Genomic DNA, 20,809 nt, shown 5'->3' with positions numbered 1-20,809 from the left:
CTGGCTTATAGTTTCAGAGATTTAGTCCATTATCACCAGGGCAGGAACATGGCAGCAGGGAGCCTAGCAACAGGCGGGAAAAAATAGCTGAGAGCTACATCCTGATCTTCAAGCAGAAAACTACAGAGAGGTTGGGCCTGAAACCTCAAAACCCACCCCCAGTGACACACTTCCTCTAACAAGCCACACCCACTCCCACAAGGCCACACCCCCAATCCTTCTAATCCTTTTCAGCAGTTTCACTCCCTGGTGACTGAGCATTCAAGGACATGAGCCTATGGGGTCTCTTTGTATTCAAACCACCACATTCTTCAAATTTTTTAAAAAAGATTTATTTGGGGCTTGAGAGATGGCTCAAACAGTTAAGAATACTGACTGTTCTTCCAGAGGTCCTGAGTTCAATTCCCAGCAACCACATGGTGGCTCACAACCATCTGTAATGTGATCCGATGCCCTCTTCTGGTGTGTCTGAAGACAGTGACAGTGGACTCAAATACATAAAATAAGTAAATCTTAAAAAAAAAGATTTGTTTTATTCAAGTTCTCTGTCCCTGTCTAATTTGCGTGTAAAATTACTTTCTGTACATTTTCAATTACTCTAACATGAAATTACAAATGCCATCTCCCACCTCTAGCAAGAGAAAACTTTATGAGAATCATTGTTTGAGGATTCACTGTCCCTTGGAAGTAGAGCCCTGACTAAGGTGCGTGTAGAGAATTCTCAGTAACTGGCGCTTTTGAGTCCCAGGGAGGCTGATGGTTATGTCATGCTGTAAGCAAATGTGGGGACTCAGAGTAAACCTCAGAAGGATGTTACATTTTCTAGTGTAACTGGATGTTTATCCCTATTCGCTAATCTGTGCCTGGCAAACGAGGGAGGCTCTCTGATACTTGTTGCTGTAACTCTTGTTCCAGGGGATCTGACACCCTCACACAGATGTACATGCAGTCCAAATACCAATGTGCATTATAAAAAACGTTTAAATTCTGATTTGAATCTAACCCAGGTAACCCTTGTGACCTCAAATTGGTGTGAGGTGAGATGCTTGTCTTAGCCTACAGTAAGGAAACGCCCTTCACATTGAAAATGGCACTAATGTGTCTTCCTGCTGCCCGCACAGGATTGAATGGGCAATCAGAGCTAACCTGCTGGCTGGGAGACACTTGGTAGCTACCAGGTCTCTCTTCCCGCAGTGTCCAATGTATTGAGCAGGAGCTCGAACATTGACAGGGCCTTAGACTAGGGTCCTGCAAACCTTTACTGTAGAGAGGAAACATCTGAGACTTGCAGTCTGTTGCATTTGTTCACTTCAGCCTACAAAAGCAACCCTGGGGAGCGTGAAGATAAATTAATGTGACTCTTTGCCAATAAAATTGTATTTACAGACCGAAACTCTGAATATAATACAATTCCTCATGTCAAGAGCCTCTGTTCTTGTCTTTCGAAAATGTAAAAAGAAAAAAGGACAGGATACTGAAGGGCTCGACAGTTTAGTGGTTGCTGCTCACCCAGAGAGACTGGGTTCAGTTCTCAGCTTTCACGATGGATGAGTCACAGTTGCCTATAACTCCAGTCCCATCAAGCTCTCCTCTTCTGGACTCACCACCAGGCACACATGTATACGTGCACTTACATATGTGTGGGCAAGCAAACATTCACGTGCATAGACTCATAATGAAAAATTAAGTAAAACACACAATCAGTCTTAGCTTTCAGGTCAGCCAGAGTCTGAAACCTCTTCTTTCAGTTTAACTTCTGAGAGGCCATGGAGCTCTGGGCAGCGGCTCCTGGTTCCAGATTCGGGGATGAACTGGGAGCTGCTGATCACGGGTAGCTGTAGCTTATATCCTTCAGCACATGAGTGTTATGAAAGGGTTAACAATGTGCTTGAGAGGGTTGGGGATTTAGCTCAGTGGTAGAGTGCTTGCCTAGCAAATGCAAGGCCCTGGGTTCGGTCCCCAGCTCTGAAAAAAAAGAAAAAGAAAAAGAAACAACAAAAAAACAAAAAAACAATGTGCTTGAGAGTAGATGAAACCTTCCCGGATGCTGGCAGCAGAGTGGAAAGAGAGCTGGAGGACTGCACAGTGGTCAGCGCTTGCTGCTCTCACAGAGGAACCAGGTTCAGTTTCCAATGTACACAGTTCACAACGGTTGTAACTCCGGTGTCGGGGATCCAGTGTCCTCTTTGGGGCTCCTCAGGCACCGGAATGCACATGGTGCACATACATGCCTGGATGCAGGCACACATAATACACATTAAAAAAAATAACCAGAAGTGGGGAGGTTTTCTAGGCAGAAGAACCTAGGCAGATGGGAGTATTTGTCCTCGGAACTGGGAGATGCTGAGTGGCCAGAGCCCAGTGTCTTTGGTGGCTTTTAGGAGGGGAAGGATGATGGGGTCACAGTGTGAAGAACACCGAGTGTCCTCTTTCAACCGAGGCAGACGTGAGCATTGAAAACCAAGTCCACTCGCAGTAATCATTGTGCAGCACATATAAATATTTCTCTTCGGTTGAGTTTTCTGAGTCAGGCACAATCCAACCCTGAACTTGACCTGTCATACTTTAGAAATGGAGTCTTGTTTAGTTCAGGGATAGGGTCACTCTCTGTTGGTCAAGACTCTCTGCGTAGAGATTGGGGCTTACACGGTGCCTAGGAAGTGGGGAGAAAAAGTCTGGTGCTTTTTCCTGGGTACCTGCTGCCGTGTGGTACCGATGCCAGGGGTGATCCTCCCATCTCTGCCAAACTCAAGTCTTCAGTGACCATTTTTTGTTGGAGAAAAAAGACGGAGTCTCACCTGGCTGAGGCTGCTATGGCCGCGGTGCACGCCTTTAATCCCAGCTCCTGGGAGGCAGAGGCAGGCAGATCTCAGAGTTTGAGGCCTGGTTTCCAGAGTGAGTTCCAGGGCAGCCAGAGCGACACAGAGTCACGTGGTCTCACGAGACTGGCAAGCAAACAAAGTCACGTGTCTGGCAGGCGGAAGAGACGCAAAGAGGCTCCTTTCTCTAGAATACTGCTGTTTGTGGAACGGCCCTAGAGAAGTTCCAACCCTGAGTCTTAGTTTCCCCATAGAATGTATAAATCTTTCAGGTTCTTCGTCGTCGGTTAACCAGTTGAATAGTTTTGTTTGGCTTTGCTTTGGTTGCCTTTTTGAGACAACTTCTCATGTTTCTCAGGCTGCCTTCAAACTTACAATGCAACCGAGGATGAACTTTGACTTCTGACCCCCTGACCTTCCTGCTTCTACCCCCTGCATGCAAAGACTCCAGGTGTGCCCACCTATACCTGTTAATACGGTGCTGGAGATTGAACTCTGGGTTTGTGAACAGGAGGCAGGCACCCTACCATTTGTGCTGGATCCCCACTTATCTCTTTTAGGTTTGTTTTTATTATTTTAATTATGTGTATGCATGCTTGTCTGTGTGTAGGCTGCATGAGCTCGGGTGTATGTCAGATGCTGGGAACTCCACCACCATCTATGATCTCTGTCCTCATAGACAATCTGCCTAATCCGAGGCTTCGTTTATCTGTGAGATGACTGAATACTCCTATCAGAGGGTTCATTTCACAGATAAAGTGACGTCACAGAATAAGAAAAATAACATGGTTCTAAGCACAAAACAAACTGGAATAGAATTGGTCATCATCCTGATTACAGGGAAGGAGGATACCACAGGCGATGCTGGAGTGTGGAGATTTCAAACCCAGAGGATTCTAGGGCTGTTCATGATGGCCTTTAAGCTCAGCACTCGGGACAGGGTGGAAGCCAGATATGCAGGAACAGGTCTTTGGTCCAACAGGTGAATGCTTTGATCCGGTCAAAGGAGAAATTGTTCTCTCTGTGTTCGACAGCTCAGGCTGAGCTAGCACCTCTCCTCTCTGCAGGATCTACCCACCCACCCCAGAATTCAGATGGGAAACACTTATATCAACTTCACGTGTGCATTTGAACTGAAGATTAAGTCATTTATCTTAAGTCAGAAGCCTGACTCGGTAATTGTTTGATTCCATGTCGTACCCCCATGTGACTAAGAAAGTCTCCCTCCTGCTCCTCCTCCTCCCTCTCCTCCTCCTCCTCTTCTACAAATCAAAAGCCTTTTTCACTCCCTCCACAGCATGTAAGAAATGGCAGTGACCTTGGCAATAGAGAAGCCAGAACTTGGGAACATGCCTTATGAATCTTCTCCCAACACGAAAGAGAAGGTGGCAAGGTCCAGGGCTGTGGCCTAGAGGGTGTCAGGGGCAGCAGCACCAGACAAAGTAGCTCATTGCCTGACCATTGGTCTGGAGCTAAAACTTCCGTTTGCCTGAGTGAAGGTGGGAATACTTCTTAATCTAACTGACTGTAGTTTTTGTCATTTGGGAAAAAAAAAATAAAGTTGTAAATATAGGAGGAGGGCCGGGCTGGGGAGGTGGCTCAGCTGGTAAAAGCAAGAGAGCCTGAGTTTAAATCTCGGAAAGCCAATGTATATACATTGTATATACATACTATGTATATACATGTATATAGTATGTATATAATCTGTAATAGTCTGTAATCCCAGTGGTCCTATGGTGAGACAGGAGGTGGAGACAGGAGACTCCCTGGAAGCTCTTAGATCCGTACCATCACGCACACACACACACACACACACACACACACACACACACCTCTGCACTCAAGAGAGAGCATTCACAGGCAGGCAGGTACACATGCATGTTATAGATACAATTGTATTAAGATGCTTGGGGCAAGATTTCCCCCCTTTTTTTATGCTGGCATACTTGGAGCCATGTTGGAGGTGGGTCCCACACAATTCCCTTGACTCACAGACATTCCTTTTATGCACACCCTGGAGTCAAGTGTGGTAGTTTTCCAATGTGAAACCATGTTAGTTCGTTTTTTTTTATTATTATTATTAACTTGAATATTTCTTATTTACATTTCGAATGTTATTCCCTTTCCCGGTTTCCGGGCAAACATCCCCCTAGCCCCTCCCCCTCCCCCTCTATATGGGTGTTCCCCTTCCCATCCTCCCCCCATTACCGCCCTTACCCCAACAATTACGTTCACTTGGGGTTCAGTCTTGGCAGGACCCAGGGCTTCCCTTTCCACTGGTGCTCTTACTAGGATATTCATTGCTACCTATGAGGTCAGAGTCCAGGGTCAGTCCATGTATAGCCTTTGGGTAGTGGCTTAGTCCCTAGAAGCTCTGGTTGGTTGGCATTGTTGTACATATGGGGTCTCGAGCCCCTTCAAGCTCTTCCAGTCCTTTCTCTGATGTCTTCAACGGGGGTCCTGTTCTCAGTTCAGTGGTTTGCTGCTGGCATTCGCCTATGTATTTGCTGTATTCTTGCTATGTCTCTCAGGAGAGATCTACATCCGGTTCAAAAATATGGAACGCTTCACGAATTTGCGTGTCATCCTTGCGCAAGGGCCATGCTAATCTTCTCTGTATCGTTCCAATTTTAGTATATGTGCTGCCGAAGTGAGCACCCGTTAGTTCTTTTTATTTTTTTTTTCTTTTTTCTTTTTTTTTTTTCGGAGCTGGGGACCGAACCCAGGGCCTTGTGCTTCCTAGGTAAGCGCTCTACCACTGAGCTAAATCCCCAGCCCCAAGTTCTTTTTAAAAAGAAAAAAGATCAGGTCTTAGAACATCTGGCATTTTAGAACTAGAGGTATCTGCAGTAGTTAACAGACTTGTGAGATTGGGCTATTATTAATAGCAGTTGTGCTTGATGGTGTGCTCACTATGGACAGAGGTATGGGTTATCGCATGGTAATTATAACGTCAGTGTAGTTAAAAATAAACAAGTGGATCATGAGTTTGAGGCCAGCCTTGGGGACATAGGGAGCCTCTGTCTCTCTCTGTGCCCACCCCCGATTATTATATGGATATTGTGGATGATTGATGAGGGAATGGGAAGTCTGAAATGAGCCTCGTTCTTGCCAAAGTTCCTCTTCATAGTACCGAGTTCATAGAAAATCCAACGCCTATCCTGTCCTTTTCCAATGTTGCCTATTTCAATAGATCTTTATCCTCAGAGACCCAGGGACTTAATTCCTGTTTAAGTTTGTTTAGGCCCAGCGTGTTTGTTCTTATCGCTCTGAGACGCCGCCACCGCCGCCGGCTACAGTCTGCAGGGGCAGATCTCAGTCTTTCCTTTGGGGCTCCTGGGGCGTGATCGAATGCAGAGTCAGAACCCAGATCCTTATCAGGGTGGGGTCCCAAGGTTTAGCTACCGCCTCTTGCTCGCTAACCCTGCTTTCCTCAAAATTCTCAAAAGAATGGGATACACTAGGGGAGGGGCCCTAGAACTTCAGAAAACCAAGGCTGAGAAGGTCCTCAGAGTCCTCTGCTGCGAGATGAGGAGTCTGGCCAGGTCCAAGACCAGAGACGCCAGAGAACTGGCCTGATATGTCAGGGACGGAGCAGAGGTTCAAACCTGGGTCACCTCCCAAGGGCGACCTGGGTCCTCCGGGTCTTACCCTTGGGCGATGCCACCGGCTTTTCTGGTTGCTGGGGTAACCCGGAGTGACAGGGACGCTCTGGGAAGCCCCGCCCTGGCCCCGCCCCACCCCTGCACCGGGCTCCCGGGACAGCAGAGTTGGGCACACTAAGCGCGAGTCCCTCGGGCGGGCGGTATGGCACGGCCGGTGCAGCTGGCGCCGGGCTCGCTGGCGCTGGTGCTGAGCCCGCGGGAGGCCGGGCAGGCGGCCGGGGAGCCGGGCGGCCGCGCGCTCTTCCGCGCCTTCCGCCGCGCCAACGCGCGCTGCTTCTGGAACGCACGGCTGGCGCGCGCCGCCTCGCGGCTGGCCTTTCTCGGCTGGCTGCGGCGCGGGGTGCTGCTGGTGCGCGCGCCCCAGCCCTGCGTGCAGGTGCTGCGGGATGCGTGGCGTCGCCGAGCTCTGAGGCCGCCCCGAGGTTTCCGCATCACCGCGGTGGGTGAGTGCGGGGTGGATGCCGCCAGTGGCGCGGGTCACAGGGACAGGTCCCGGGAGCGCGGGTTCCTGGTGTTAGGGGAGGGGACACTTTAGGAAAAGTGAGGCTCGGCGGAGAAGGGATCCTATTGCTCCTTCCTTCCTTCCTTCCTTCCTTCCTTCCTTCCTTCCTTCCTTCCTTCCTTCCTAGCTGCCTTTCTCTTTCCCTTCTTTCCTTTCCTTTCTCCTTTCTTTCCCTTCCCTTTCCTCTCCTTTTTCCTTCTTAGCTTCCTTTCACTTTTTCTTCTTTTCCTTTCCTTTCCTCTCCTTTTTCCTTCCCTTCCCCTTTCTTTTTTCTTTCCTTCAACCTCTCTCCTCTCTTCTCTCCCTTTCCCCTCTCCCCTTCCGTTTCCTGTACCTGGTGTTCACGTCCAGCTTGTCTTGGGTGGCGATGATGGCGGCGTGGTCTTAAGTCACTCAACTTTCAGAAGTTTAGGGATCATCCTTAACTGTGGGGAAAAGAAACAGATGGTGCTGTGGACAGGTTACCACATCATTCACCAAATAAACTTCCACCTCCCCAGTGTTTTCCGACCAACCCATTTGTTTCTCGGTTGAGAAACCGAATCGCTGCCCCGGTGGGTGGTCACTGACACAGCCCACTAACCTCTGGCAACTGTGTCAACTCCCAGTGACAGCCGGTTCTGCCCTCATTCTGTCTGTGGGGGGCTGTGGGGCCATTTGATGGTATGGTGGTGACAAGTAGCCAGTTGTTTTCAAGCCCTGAGTTGTGACTCCTACCAAGAAACCTCTCCACCTTAGTCAACTAGTGGCCCTCCTCCTCCTCTCCTTTCTCCTCCTCCTCTCCTTCCTCCTCCTCCCCTCCTCCTCTTCCTCCTCCTCTCCTTTCTCCTCCTCCTCTCCTCCCTCCTCCTCCTCCCCTCCTCCGCTTCCTCCTCTCCTTTCTCCTCCTCCTCTCCTTCCTCTTCCTCCTCCCCTCCTCCTCCTCTCCTTCTTCTTCCTCCTCCCCTCCTCCTCTCCCTCCTCCTCTTCCTCCTCCTCTTCCTCTTCCTCCTCTTCCCCTCTCCTCCCCCTCCTCCTCCCATCCCCAGCGAAGCAGCAGCAAATAAACATTCGTTTTACTCCCTGGGGTAAGGGGACAGGGGGACTGGAGACACCTGATGCTGTGTGTGGTGTCCAGGAATGGTGACCTCCTCTGGCCAGAACCTGGGAGCGCTTCTAACCTTCATGCCATCCGACCTCCTAGCCCAGCCCCACATTTCTTTGCTTAAGAAGAGAGAAGGCTGCAAAACTACATAGACAGGACCTCCTCTCCTTTTCCATGTAGGAATGTCAAAAGAATGGTTTTCTGGTTCTGGAACAGGGTGCCAAGCACAGAAAGTCAGTGTCTTCTGCAGACAGGCTGGGTTTGGGAAAGGCTTTCGGTGTGTCCCGGGCTTCTCTGGTTTGAATTCGTGGTTACTTTCTTCTGTACCCTGCCTTCTTCCAAAGGGTGAGTGCACTGTGTGCCACAGAGAGGGGATTGGATGCAGCGTGTGTGTTGGGAGGGGTCTAGATGGGGGCGGGGATGAAATTAGAGAGGCTTCATGCAGGCGGCTGGGCCCCGGGTGGCTGTGGGGAATGCTGGTTGTAGAAAGGTTAGCTGGCTTTCAGTCCATTTAATTACGCTACACCTGAGCAGCGCCGGCTGACACAAAAAGGCTTGCCCCAAGTTTTCCCTTTATTTATGTTTGTGTGCGTGCCTTCGTACATATGTGAAGGTTAACTGACAACTTTTGGGAATTAGTTCCCTTCTGCCACCATGCGGAGCTCAGGGATTGAACTTGGGTTTTATTAACAAGAGAAAAGTGTAACGGGTTTATTTTAAAATTTGAAACATAACCTAAAGGTTTCATTTAAAGAAAAGAAATCTATGTTTACTTGGTGGGGGAGGGGCACACATGTCCTACGACATGTGTATGAGAATCCAGGGGACAGTTTGGAGGGGTCCCGTGTCTCCTTTCTTGGGGTGGGTCTGGGGGACTGAACGGGTTGCCAAGCTTGGGGGTGGCACCTGTATCCACTGAGCTGTCTCACTGGCTCTCTTTACCGTGATGTGGGCACCTTCGGAAATGACCCAAAGACTCAGGAGGAGTGGCCTGCTTCTGTTCCTATCTTTGATGAAGGACGGATGGCCAGGAAGAACTGGAAGAAGGATAGCCCTATCTGATCACGTTCTTCATTTTGTCTCTGTGCGCATCTTCCTTCTGCGCTTAGGCAGGATTCCTCTGGAATGGGGATGTTTCCTTAGTGGGTTTTGTTTCTATTTTAAAGGTGTATTACTTTGTGTGTGTGCATGTGAACCTGAGGGTATGCATATGCGTCCTTGTGCATGAGGATACTCACGGAGGCCATAAGAGGGGTCAGATGCCCCAGAACTGGAGCTGGTAGTGAGCCACCATGTTGGTACGAGGACTAAAAGTCCTAAGAGTAGCTGGTGCCCTTAATCATCGAGATATTTATTTATTTATTTATTTACTTATTTATTTGAGATGGGGTCTGATGCAGCACAGGCTGGCCTCGGGTCGGCTGTGTAGACCAGGCTGCCTTGAACAGGTCTTTCTTCATCTGCCTCTTAGGCCTTCTTTATGGAGCTTCATGCCATGCCCAGTTAGTCACAGTGTCAGCCTGGGGAAGAGCTGTGTGAGCTAGGGGCAGATGCCCATGGGGTGGTTAGGGGTGCTTTTGTTTTGATTAAGATGGTAATTACCATCTAGCTTGATGATGTCAGAGTCACAGGAACAGAATAGTCCACAGTCGTCAGCCCCTGCGCTGCCTTAGACCTCAGAAGGCAGTGCTGGTGGGAGAAGGCGCTTTCTGTCAAAAGAGCTGGTCTCAGTCTGTTCTTCCACCTCTGGCAGCAATGGGCTTCCAGAAGCCAAAACAGGCTCTTGGGGACCCAAAGGAAGAGCTGCCGGGGACAGGCACAGGTCTCGGCTCTCTTCTTAGAGTAAAAATACTAAAAAGGAATGTGGAGGCCGGTTTGGTCTCTGCTGTTGACTTGGTTCTTTGGGAAGGCTTGTAATTCTTACATAAAAGTCATGTGCACACACGAAGTGTGGAAGGCCATCTTCATCAACCCAGCTGTGCTCCCAGGGCCCCTTTTAGGCTACTGGAGCTTTCAGGGTCTCTCAAACCCTGAGGGAAAGAACTGGTATGGTGACAGTTGTCCTCAGCTACCTAGTGACAATTCATAGCCAGCTGTGTAGGACTTTGTCTCAAAAACCAAGTGCCACTGAGATTGCTCTTCGGGACATGACATTTGCTGGGTAAACCTGGGGACTTGAGTTTAATCCCTGAAACCCATGTAAAGGTGGAGGAGGAGAACAGGATTGGGGAGTGTGCCTCTGACCTCCGCACATGCCCTTTGGCACCCCAACACAGTAATAATTAAATGGGCAAACAAGACAAACGAGAAGACAGACAGCACCGTGAGCCTGTTGTAAGGCGGGACTTGGGTCCCAGGGCACAGCTGAATTGGGGGGAGGGGTGCAGAGGCTGTGTTTCTTCAGAGGCCTGTGCTGTTTCTGCCCCTCTTTGCTTGGAGATCATTTTTCTCACTGGAGGGAAGGTCAGGGGGAGGCGGCAGAGTATTTTCCTGAGAAAGGGGCGCTGAAACTTCAGCCAGAGGACAGCAGGTGGCCGCTCCTTCAGAGCCCGGGGCTTCAAGTGTTTTGTTGGGGGCCGAGGTTGTTTGTTTTTAGTAGCAATTGGAGACAGCTGGTCTGCTTTCCTAGCTGAGCCACCACGTGTGTATGCGGTGGGGGGTAGGGGCATGGCCTTTTGTTCCCACAGCTCCAAACAAAAGGCGACAGGTAGGAAAGGCTGGCAAATGGTGGGGTAGCCCTCTTCTGGATTTGCTCTCACCCTAAGCAGGGCTTGGGAGCTTTGCACTCTCTCCTCCCTCCCCTCTCTGTGACCTCTCATTGAACCCGGAGCTTACCAACTGCTAACCTGGCTACCAGTGAACCCCAGGATCCTCTCCCGACACCCGGTGCCGCCAAGTTCCAGGAATCCGCCCTCACAAGCACTTGACAGAACCATCTCGGCCCCCAGCATCTTCTCACATTGAGTGAAGATGTCCTGAATGGCTATTCTTTTTTTTTTTTTTTCCTATTAATTCATGTGTATGGGTTCCTCGCCCCATATGAATGTATGTGTACCATGTGTATTGGTGGTGTCTATGGATGTCAAAAGACAGCAACAGGTCCCCTGAACTGAGTTAGGATGATTGTAAGCTATGCTGGGAATCCAACTCCAACCCATGCATGTATGTATGTGTGTGTATATATGCATGCATATATGTATTTTTTGAGACAGGATCTCTCTATGTAGTCTTGGCTGTCCAGGAACTTGCTAAGTAGACCTGGCGGGCCGACATAAATCCTCCTGCTTTTGCCTCCTAAATTCTGGGACCCAAAGCATGTGACAGCACCCCATGGCTATTTTTAAATACAACCGTCCTGAAGCTGAGGACATGGCTCAGTGAGTAAAGTACTTGTTGCACAAACACGGGGACCTGAGTGTGGATCCCTGTCATCCCCATTGAGAAGCCAGGTGTGTTGGGGTGGGCCTGTGATCCCAAGGCTGAGGGTAGGCGGAGGTAGGCAGGTCCCTGGAGTTTGTTGGTCAGCCAGAAGGGAGTATCAATAAATAAATAACCTGGGCCAGGTGGGGTGGTGCACACCTTAAATCCCAGCAGACAGGAGGCAGAGGCAGGTGGATCTCTGAGTTCAAGGCCAGCCTGGTCTACAGAGTGAGTTCCAGAACAGCCAGTGCTACACAGAAAAACCCTGTCTCAAAATACAAAACAAAACAAACAAAACTGACTGACTGAATGGTGATTGAGGAAGTCACCCAGTGTTGACTACTGACCTTGACACTCCCATACACATACACGCACGTCTGTATACACCTGCGTGTCTGTATACAGCACACATACTTCGGAATAAATTCCCCAGGTGTAAAGGATGTGGGTGTGGGTGGTGTGTGCTCTAGTGAGCATGTGGAGGCCGGAGGATAACTGGAAGGAGTCTGTTCCGTCTCCCTACCCTGTAGGTCCTGGGGACTGAAGTCAGGTCTTCAGGCCAAGCTGCCAGCACATTTACCAAGGAGCTGTCTCAGTGGTCGGCTCAGCTGCCTAGGCAGGCCTTGAGTTTGTAATCCTCCTGCCTCAGCCTCCTGATTAGCTGTGACTGTAGGAATGGAGGACTCCTGGGTTCTGGTGTTTTAACTTACGTGCTTCAGAAGAGGCCAAGTCAGCCTGTTCCTACACATGAAGGAAGGCGAGTGTGAGTGAATGACGTGTCCCAGGAGCTCCGAACACAGCCTCTCAGTTGAGCCGGGGGTTGTAGCCTCATGACACTTACCTGCCGTGTAGGAGGCCCTGAGTTAGAAACTCAAAGGACTTTCAAGTCGATGAAGATGAGCTGGGTGTCAGGGTGTCTGTTTATACTCTCACTGGGGAGACAGAGGCAGGGTTGCCGCATCAAGACCACCCTGGGCTGTACAGTGAATTGTAAGACCCTGTTCAAAAATAAACAACACAGTAAACTAATTTTAGCACACAAGAGGCAGAGGCAGAAGGATCAGGAATTCAAGACCCACACTCAGCCACATAAGGAGGTGGAAGCCAGTCTGGGCTAGGTAAGACCTTGTCTCAAAAAAAAAAAAAAAAAAAAAAAAAAAAAAAAAAAAAAAAAAAAAAAAACCAGGGCTGGAGAGATGGCTCAGTGGTTAAGAGCACCGACTGCTCTTCCTGAGGTCCTGAGTTCAAATCCCAGCAACCACATGGTGGCTTACAACCATCTGTACTGAGATCTGATGCCCTTTTCTGGTGTGTCTGAAGATAGCTACAATGTATATAATAAATAAAGATAAAAAAAAAAAAACCACAGAACAGCAACAACAAAATGTTCCTGGGGTGGACGGTGTAGCTTAGGAGGTGAAGTGTTTGTGTAGCACGCAGGCGCCCTGGGTCTGATCCTCCTTACTGTGTAAACTGCCTGTGGTGGCTTGGTCTCCTAAGCCCAGCACCAGGGAGGTCAGGAGGTGGAGACAGGAGGGTCTCTGATGCAGTTAGGGCTGCAAAGTGAGGCCTCGTCAGAGAAGTTGCTGAAGTCGTGTAAGTCACACACAGGGAGTTCAAGGCCTGGGCTACACGAGAGACTCTTTCAGAAAACCAAAATAAATAAATACATAAATACATACATAAATAAGTAAATAAACAAATAAGAAAATCAGCATGTACCCTCTTGGTGAGAAATGTCCAGCTGTGGCCGAGCGACTGATGGGTGACAGCCACTGTGGTAGCTTGTCCTCTTTCCGCATGGATGTCATCTCCAGCTTGGTTATTTTTCTGACCTGGTGAATGCTTGGGTCTCTTGCCTCTTCCTCAGCCCTCCTCAGGGGTCAGGACCTTTCCCTCCCTGGGAGACTGTTGGAGTCACACGGGCTTTGGAGCCTTTTTCCCCCTGGGGCAATAATGACAAAACCAGCTCTGAGTTCTTTTACCCGGTGTACTGCTTTGGGCTTAGGGGCACCTGCAGGCCTCTCAGTAGGGTGTCACCTGCTCCTTCTGGTCGTCAGACTACAGGAACTGAATGCAGCATCTGGTAGCTGATGGTGTCCAGCAAAATTCCGTGTTATCGGAGGACGTGAGACTCAGTGTTCTCCATCGTGCTGACTAAAACAGCCAGCATTCTCAGAGAGGGAGAAGGAAGCTGCTTGCCAGAGAGCATTGCAGTGCTCAGCTCATTTGAGGACAGCCTTAAAAAAAGATTATTTTATGCGCGTGGATGCTTTGCCTGCTTCTATGTCTGTGCACCTCCACCTGTGGGCCTGCGTCTGCAGAGGCCAGAAGAAGGCATTAGGTCCCTCGGGAAGGGCGTGCATCCAGTGCTATTAACCACTGGGCCAATGCTCAAGCCCTGCTAATCTTTTTTGAAAAGGTTTTCATTTCAGGGAGAAAATACGCAAAAAGTGAACTTTTTTCTGTGTCTCTTGAGGCTGACTCATACTCACTGTGAACTGTGGTTGAAGCTGACCCTCACTGTTCTTCTTGCCTCTGCCTCCCAGGACCTGGGACTACAGATGTTGGTCCGTACATGGTGTAGGGTCCTTTGTGTTGTCAAAGTCACCCTTCCATGGCTCACAGCCCTTAGCAGTTCATTAAGCCTCAGGAGAGGGCTGGGCGTGGTGGTGCACTCCTTCAACCACTGGAGAGGCAGAAGCAGGCAGATCTCTGAGACTTTGAGGTCAACTCAGTTTATACAGCCAGTCCCATGAGATCCATGGTGTCTCGAGCGAGAAGGTAGATACACACACATGCGTGGTATTTTATTCTGCTGAGGGTCATCACATGATGTTCAAGCCCTAAGCTCCTAACTAAGGTCCTAAGCGATCTCAAGGCTGCTGACCTGGTGATGTATCCTAGCTGAAGGTCGGGTCCGGCCTCTAACAGAGGTCTCTGATTCAAGCATCAGGATCCTAGGGGAGACTCTCCGCAACAGGCAGATCAAGATGGTCTCTCTCCAGATGTGCAGATTAGACATTGCTCTTTCTCTGTGTGCTGTGCGGTGGGCGTCCTGGGCCTCTAGAACTGTGGTTATCCTGAGTGACGTCACTGGTTCTGGTTATCAGGTGCAGCCTCGGGTGGAATGATGTTCTTGACTAAGCTGTATTTAATGTCTAAAAGGCATTTTTACTAAGCTCATTCCATTCCATTGTCCTTGAAGCATACACAGTGCCAGTGAGGACCACAGATAAGAATTATTAATGGGGGAGGGAGGCATGGAGAGATGGCTCAGCAGTTAAGAGCAGTGACTGCTCTTCCAGAGGTCCTGAGTTCAATTCCCAGCAACCACATGGTGGCTCACAACCATCTGTAATGGGATCCGATGCCCTCTTCTGGTGTGTCTGAAGACAGCGACAGTGGACTCATACACATTAAAGTGAATAAATACTTCTTTAAATAAAAAAAAAGAATTGTTAACAGTTTCACAGTGCCTTGCAAATCTGGGCCGTAACAGGAAGAGAAGACAAACGACTGTTGGGATGCAGAAACCGCCTCACAAACCACACAAACACCGATCTCAGTCAGACAGGGAGAGTTTCTTGAGCACACACACGCCCCAGGACTGGTCTATCAGGACCACAGTTCAGACTCAGGAGCTGAACCATGACTATGACTTCAGGTCTTACGGGGTTTTTTAAACCTGAGATCTACGAACATCTGTGCCAAGTTACTCTACCAATCAGGAGTGAGGATAGGAGACTCCTTTAGGAACACGTCTTTGTTGTACACATATCCTGCTCCCATTGGTTGAGGTACTCAATTGTGGCAGGGGACTTGCCATGTCTAACATTCATGTCCGTGTTCATGTCCTTTCTGCCAAATAGGATGTCAATTCCCAGGGAGGTCTTGGGAACTTAAACACCCACTTAAAAATGGAAGTCTTGGGGTTGGGGGCTTAGCTCAGTGGTAGAGCACTTGCCTAGCAAGTGCAAGGCCCTGGGTTCGGTCCCCAGCTCCAAAAAAAAAAAAAAAAAAAAAAAAAGGAGGTCTTATTCCAAATAGATGTAGGTGTCTCTCTTACGTTGGGGTTCATTCCCAGAGGCAGCTTATAAAGGCCAATACCATAAAAGCGTACACAGAGGTGCAGGAAGTGCTGCTGGGTGGTCAGTTCTAGTCCAAGCTTATTGTGGCTAACTACAAAGCAATTCTGACTCCTGTTGTCATTGGTGTCCAAGGGCACAGAATATAAAAGGACACATAATTAACTTGGGCGTGAGAAAGCATCCTAGTAATAGCAGAAACAACATATAAGGAAATTTCCCAATAATACTAGTAACAGTACAAAATGTCAGGCTAGCCAGGTCAGAGTTACCCCAGCGTTAATACAGTCAGTATTCCAATCGAAAATGGACAAATAAATTCAGGAAAATACATCCTAGGCACTAAAATTATACAATTATTTTTTAAAGATGTATTTATTTATTCTATATAAGTATGCTGTAGCTGTCTTCAGACACACCAGAAGAGGGCTTCAGATCCCATTACAGATGGTTGTGAGCCACCATGTGGTTGCTGGGATTTGAACTCAGGACCTCTAGGAAGAGCAGTCAGTGCTCTTAACCACTGAGCCATCTCTCCAGCCCAATTATTATTTTTTTAAATATACAATTATTAAGCAAAGTGGTCAAAACCATGTAGATTACAGATCACATGATTGCTATGGTATATAAATATTTTCCCAAGTTTTTATTTTCACCAGGTTTGGTGTTCACCAAATTAAAAGACATTAAAAGGTAACGCAATCCTCTTGAGCAAAACTGTAAGAGTAGAGAGGGCATAGCCAGGTCGCAGCTGTAGGCTTCAGAGCCAAGCCAGTCCCAGTAGAGCATCTGGTGCGGGGCTTCTTCTTTTATTAATGAAAAGAGTGACCAAGAGTCCAGTAACCTTCGCTGTTAGCTTTCAATGTCGTTTCCCAGTTTTGCATATTCTAATGTTATGAAAAACCAAATGATGGATCTAATTAATATACCTGCATCAAAACTGCGTCTCTGTTCAGTGTGGAGATCTCAGACATGTTGACCCATCCTGAGAAATGAGCCGTCACTCTGGTCGCATTGTGTATAGCCACACAGCCAGGGTCTGCAGAATAAAAAGTGGAGAACAAAAAAGTGGTGATGTCATAGATTCAACTGTGGGTTGAAATCCTTCATGGAGCAGCATTCAGGAAAGACTCCATTGCCAGGGTCTGTGGGTTTGGTTTGCAAAGGCTCAAGGGGTCAGTTCTTCTCTTTGGAGCTCAGAGGGTGGGTGCCACAAGGGTGTTGACCACACATGAGGTGGCGTGTTCCTTTGGGTAGTAGACCAACTGGTCCACAGGAAAGAATCATGGAGTGTAACCAATCCACCCTAGGTGGCAACAGGGTGTGTGTGTGTGTGTGTGTGTGTGTGTGTGTGTGTGTGTGTGTGTGTGTGTGTGTGTGAAGCTGGTGTCTGTATAAACTAAGAATAAATGTATTTTACAGAATCCACGCACACCAAGAGGTTTGCCTTGGGTCCAGTAGAGGCCTGTAGACCTCTGTTTCCGTTCCAAATCCGGTAGAAAGAGCCAAGGCAGGCTTGTCGCTCTTCTTTGAACAGCGAGTCTTGGTTGGACACATTCTCCTCTTTGTCTTTTTCTCTAACTAAGTTGTAGCAGATAATTCTGAGGGCTGGCTATGACTAGTCTCTTCAAATTCTCAGCTGCTTGTTAGTGTCTCCCAATGATTGCCCTAATAACTTTAGTCCCAAACGAAGGCCTGTAATCAGTTTGTGGGTAGTAGCTAGTCCATCAGACAAGGTGTCTAATAACCAGTTTGTTGTTCAGGAAGATTTCTGATGTCTGCTAGATCTGCACTGATGTCCCGAGGAACTGAAGAGGCTATGCCAGCTCCAAGAGCAGCCCAGCATAGCTCCCGCAACCACAGTTACAAAGGTTTTCTTGCAGCAAATCTATTTCCTGAGATGTTAGAGAAGACTGATGTCCTCCTAAATTCAGGCTCAGGCAGAGCTCTTGAGGTGGGAGCTGTGATCGGAGGTCGAAGGTGAGTGAGGCTGTCGGATCCTCAGTGTAATTGTAAGGCTTGCAGGTAGTAAGGTCAGGCACCATCATGGATGCTGTGGTAACCAGTGGTGGAGAGGTAGAGGGGTTGACAAATGCTGCTTTGTAGTGGACTGTGAAGAATGTGATGTCCCTTGTCCCATCCTCTTCTGTCAGTGATGCATGGTGGCAGGCTGCCTCCTGTGATGCCACAGGATTTCCACGATATGGGGCAGACATATGCCCCATCCAATTGGAGTCCCTCATGCACGATTCCTGCATGTGATGGGTGGAGTAGTCTCCAATGCCCATCCCATGAGCTGTTGTAGTGGAAGAATCATGTAGTAGAAATAGTAGGGAAGTCCTGGGTGTATGTTTCCAAGGCTCCAGTTTGGAGAGATCCACACATGCTGCTTCCCAGCAATAGAGGTTTCTGTGCTCGGCTTTGTTTCTGTGGTACCTTGGCACAAAGGAGTCATAGGATCTAGGGCTGCCCCTGGTTGCAAATGGTATCATGCCCACTCTGGGGCTGATGGAATCAGTTTGGTAGCTGGTGTAAGTCCAGGCTGGAATGTCAACAGATGGGAAACAATGTCCCATGTTCTGGGAGGAAACAAGTGTGTGATGTTCCTGGCGCCTCTATCCAGAGGAATTGGGAAGTCTGTCATTTCACTGTTGTGGATGTGTGCATGTTACCACAGCTCCAAAGATTCCCCTCACTAGGCAAGCAGATGCCGTTGTTCTTGCTGCTGCTGCTGCTGCTGCTGCTGCTGCTGCTGCTGCTGCTGTTTTGATGACAATGGGCTCCAGGAGGAAAGATGGCTCAGCGGTTAAGAGCACTGGCTACTCTTCCAGAGGTCCTGAGTTCAATTCCCAGCAACCACATGGTGGCTCACAGCCACCTATAGTGAAATCTGGTGCCCTCTTCTGGCCTGCAGGCATACATGCAGTACAGAACACTATATACATAATAAATAATTAAATAAGATAATTAGAGTGGAGTCCATTGTCCATTTGGTTTCATAATTTTCCTTAAAGACAATGTAGTTGTCAAGTTGTAAATCTTCTGAGGGTGGGGTATGACAGAGGCTGGTAGGTCAGTTAGGGTGGCCCTTGTCTCTTCCGCCATTTGGACTTGGCTTGTTGGTGATGTTAAACCTCACATGCTGGTGAAGTACATAGGGTGAAATTGCATCGTGGTGAAATTGGAGCCATTGATGGACATGGATGCCAGGCAATGTGAATGGCTTTGCTCTTGTGAGTCCCGTGTGGACTGGGTGATTGTGTTGACTGTGTTATGGTGGTTGAGGCCTCGTGCAACAAGCATCGCAATGGTCATATCTATATCTACATCTATATCTATATCTATATTTATATCTATATGTATATCTATCTTATCTATATCTATATCTACATCTATATTATATATCTATATCTATATCTATATCTATCTATATCTATATCTATACCTATATCTATATCTATATCTATATCTATATCTATATCTATATCTATCTACATCTATATCTACATCTACATCTATATCTACATCTATATCTATCTATATCTATCTGTATCTCTCTATCTCTCTATCTATATCTATCTATATCTATCTATATCATCTATATCTATATCTATCTATCTATCTCTATCTCTATATCTCTATCTCTATATCTATCTATCTATATCATCGATATCTATATCTATATATATGGTCGTGTTTGTATAAAATATGGCTGCCCGTGCTTTGGTATAATCTGAGATCTGTGGAATGCCACGTGTGTCTGCCATGCAGAGTGTCTATGCATCTGCATGGGCTCTCCTCAGGTGGGGGGCTTCTGTATCCTAAGATGTGAAGGTGTGTGGCAGCCGGTCAGTCAAGATCAACGGAAATCCGTAACGTTGTGTCCCCAGGGCTGCAGAGTCCAGCCAGTACGTAGGTGGAAATTAGTCATTTTCTGCTTTCCATATCAGGTTATTTCTTATGTCCGTGTTACCCTAGTAGGGTAGCTTGGGAAATTCGGCTCTACACAACGGTTACATTTGGCCTGTTCAGTTGTAGGTATAGTCCAAAAAGATGAATTTAGGTATTTGATTCCGTATGGTGGTGAGATCTCTCTTATTCTGAGAGAGAAAATGCTTGCATGGTGGTGTTCTCCCATCAGTGTGTCTGGATCATGGCTTCACACGGGTGGCTGTGGCTGTGGTTGTGGTCGATGTCGCCACAGTCAGGTAACCTGGCTCCTCGTTCTGGTCTGGACCCGGGTAATCGGATACATTGTCATCTGCGATCCCAGGAGCTTCATTGCACAGGTGGCCACACATGATCTGACATGGCAGATGGTTCATCTGCTGCATGAATGGGGCACAGAATGCCGAGAATGCCTGTGTTTGCTGCTCTCTCACACTCAGCGGTAGAGTCTTCCAGGGCTAGCATCTCACATCTTCGTTGTAGGGCGGAAGAATAATTTAGGTGATAACTTCTCTCCAGTGGAAGTTGATGGCAGATGCTGCTGTATTTCTCCAAATCTGTGTTAAATGGCATTTCTGAGGGTTTCTTTTCTTTAAATTGGTGTTTTCAGTTTCTGCTTGGCCATTGGTGACCAAAGCTCTTAAAATTGGTGCAAAATAGGCACCAACCTCTCTCCATTGTCCCAACAGCTGCACCAAACAATGTTCCCAATAGCTTCACAGAGAGCTTGCTGAACATAGATGTGTTCCTAGCACATGTGAGGATGAAGTGTTCATTCATGGTCCCAGGATTCCATTCAAGGTGTTGTAGGGTAAGTCGCCAATATCATACTTTATCCTTGGTTTATTGGTTGTTGTAGCTGTTGGAGCAATGGTTGTTTCACTTGTTGGTACTGTTGCTATGGATACAGTTATGAGGGTGGTGATGCTCTGTTGCTATGGATACAGTTATGATGAAGGTGGTGATGCTCTGTTGCTATGGATACAGTTATGATGAAGGTGATGATGCTCTGCTGCTGTGGATACAGTTATGATGAAGGTGGTGATGCTCTGTTGCTATGGATACAGTTATGATGAAGGTGGTGATGCTCTGCTGCTGTGGATACAGTTATGATGGTGGTGATGCTCTGCTACTGTGGATACAGTTATGATGAAGGTGGTGATGCTCTGTTGCTATGGATACAGTTATGATGAAGGTGGTGATGCTCTGCTGCTGTGGATACAGTTATGATGGTGGTGATGCTCTGCTACTGTGGATACAGTTATGATGAAGGTGGTGATGCT

General features: G+C 48.0%; 1 protein-coding gene and 1 non-coding gene across 2 annotated transcripts in view; one reads left to right on the top strand and one right to left on the bottom strand.

Moving 5' to 3' along the window:
* Positions 1–5,370: 5,370 nt before the first annotated feature.
* LOC120099042 (U6 spliceosomal RNA) lies at positions 5,371–5,477 on the bottom strand. Its single transcript, XR_015646093.1, has one exon. It is a non-coding gene; the product is annotated as a U6 spliceosomal RNA (small nuclear RNA).
* Positions 5,478–6,605: 1,128 nt separating this feature from the next.
* The window catches only part of Stox1 (storkhead box 1), a 67,865-nt gene continuing 53,661 nt past the window's right edge, over positions 6,606–20,809 (top strand). The window contains exon 1 of the mRNA NM_001191720.2: positions 6,606–6,927. Coding sequence (NP_001178649.1) covers positions 6,627–6,927 — 301 coding nt within the window. The 5' untranslated portion in view covers positions 6,606–6,626. The remainder of the gene's footprint in view (positions 6,928–20,809) is intronic.

The sequence above is a fragment of the Rattus norvegicus genome, chromosome 20 (genome assembly GCF_021556685.1).
Source record: "Rattus norvegicus strain SHRSP/BbbUtx chromosome 20, alternate assembly SHRSP_T2T, whole genome shotgun sequence".
NCBI lineage: Eukaryota > Metazoa > Chordata > Mammalia > Rodentia > Muridae > Rattus > Rattus norvegicus.
Note: the sequence above shows the minus strand (reverse complement) of the source record. Positions and strands in the feature narration are given on the sequence as shown.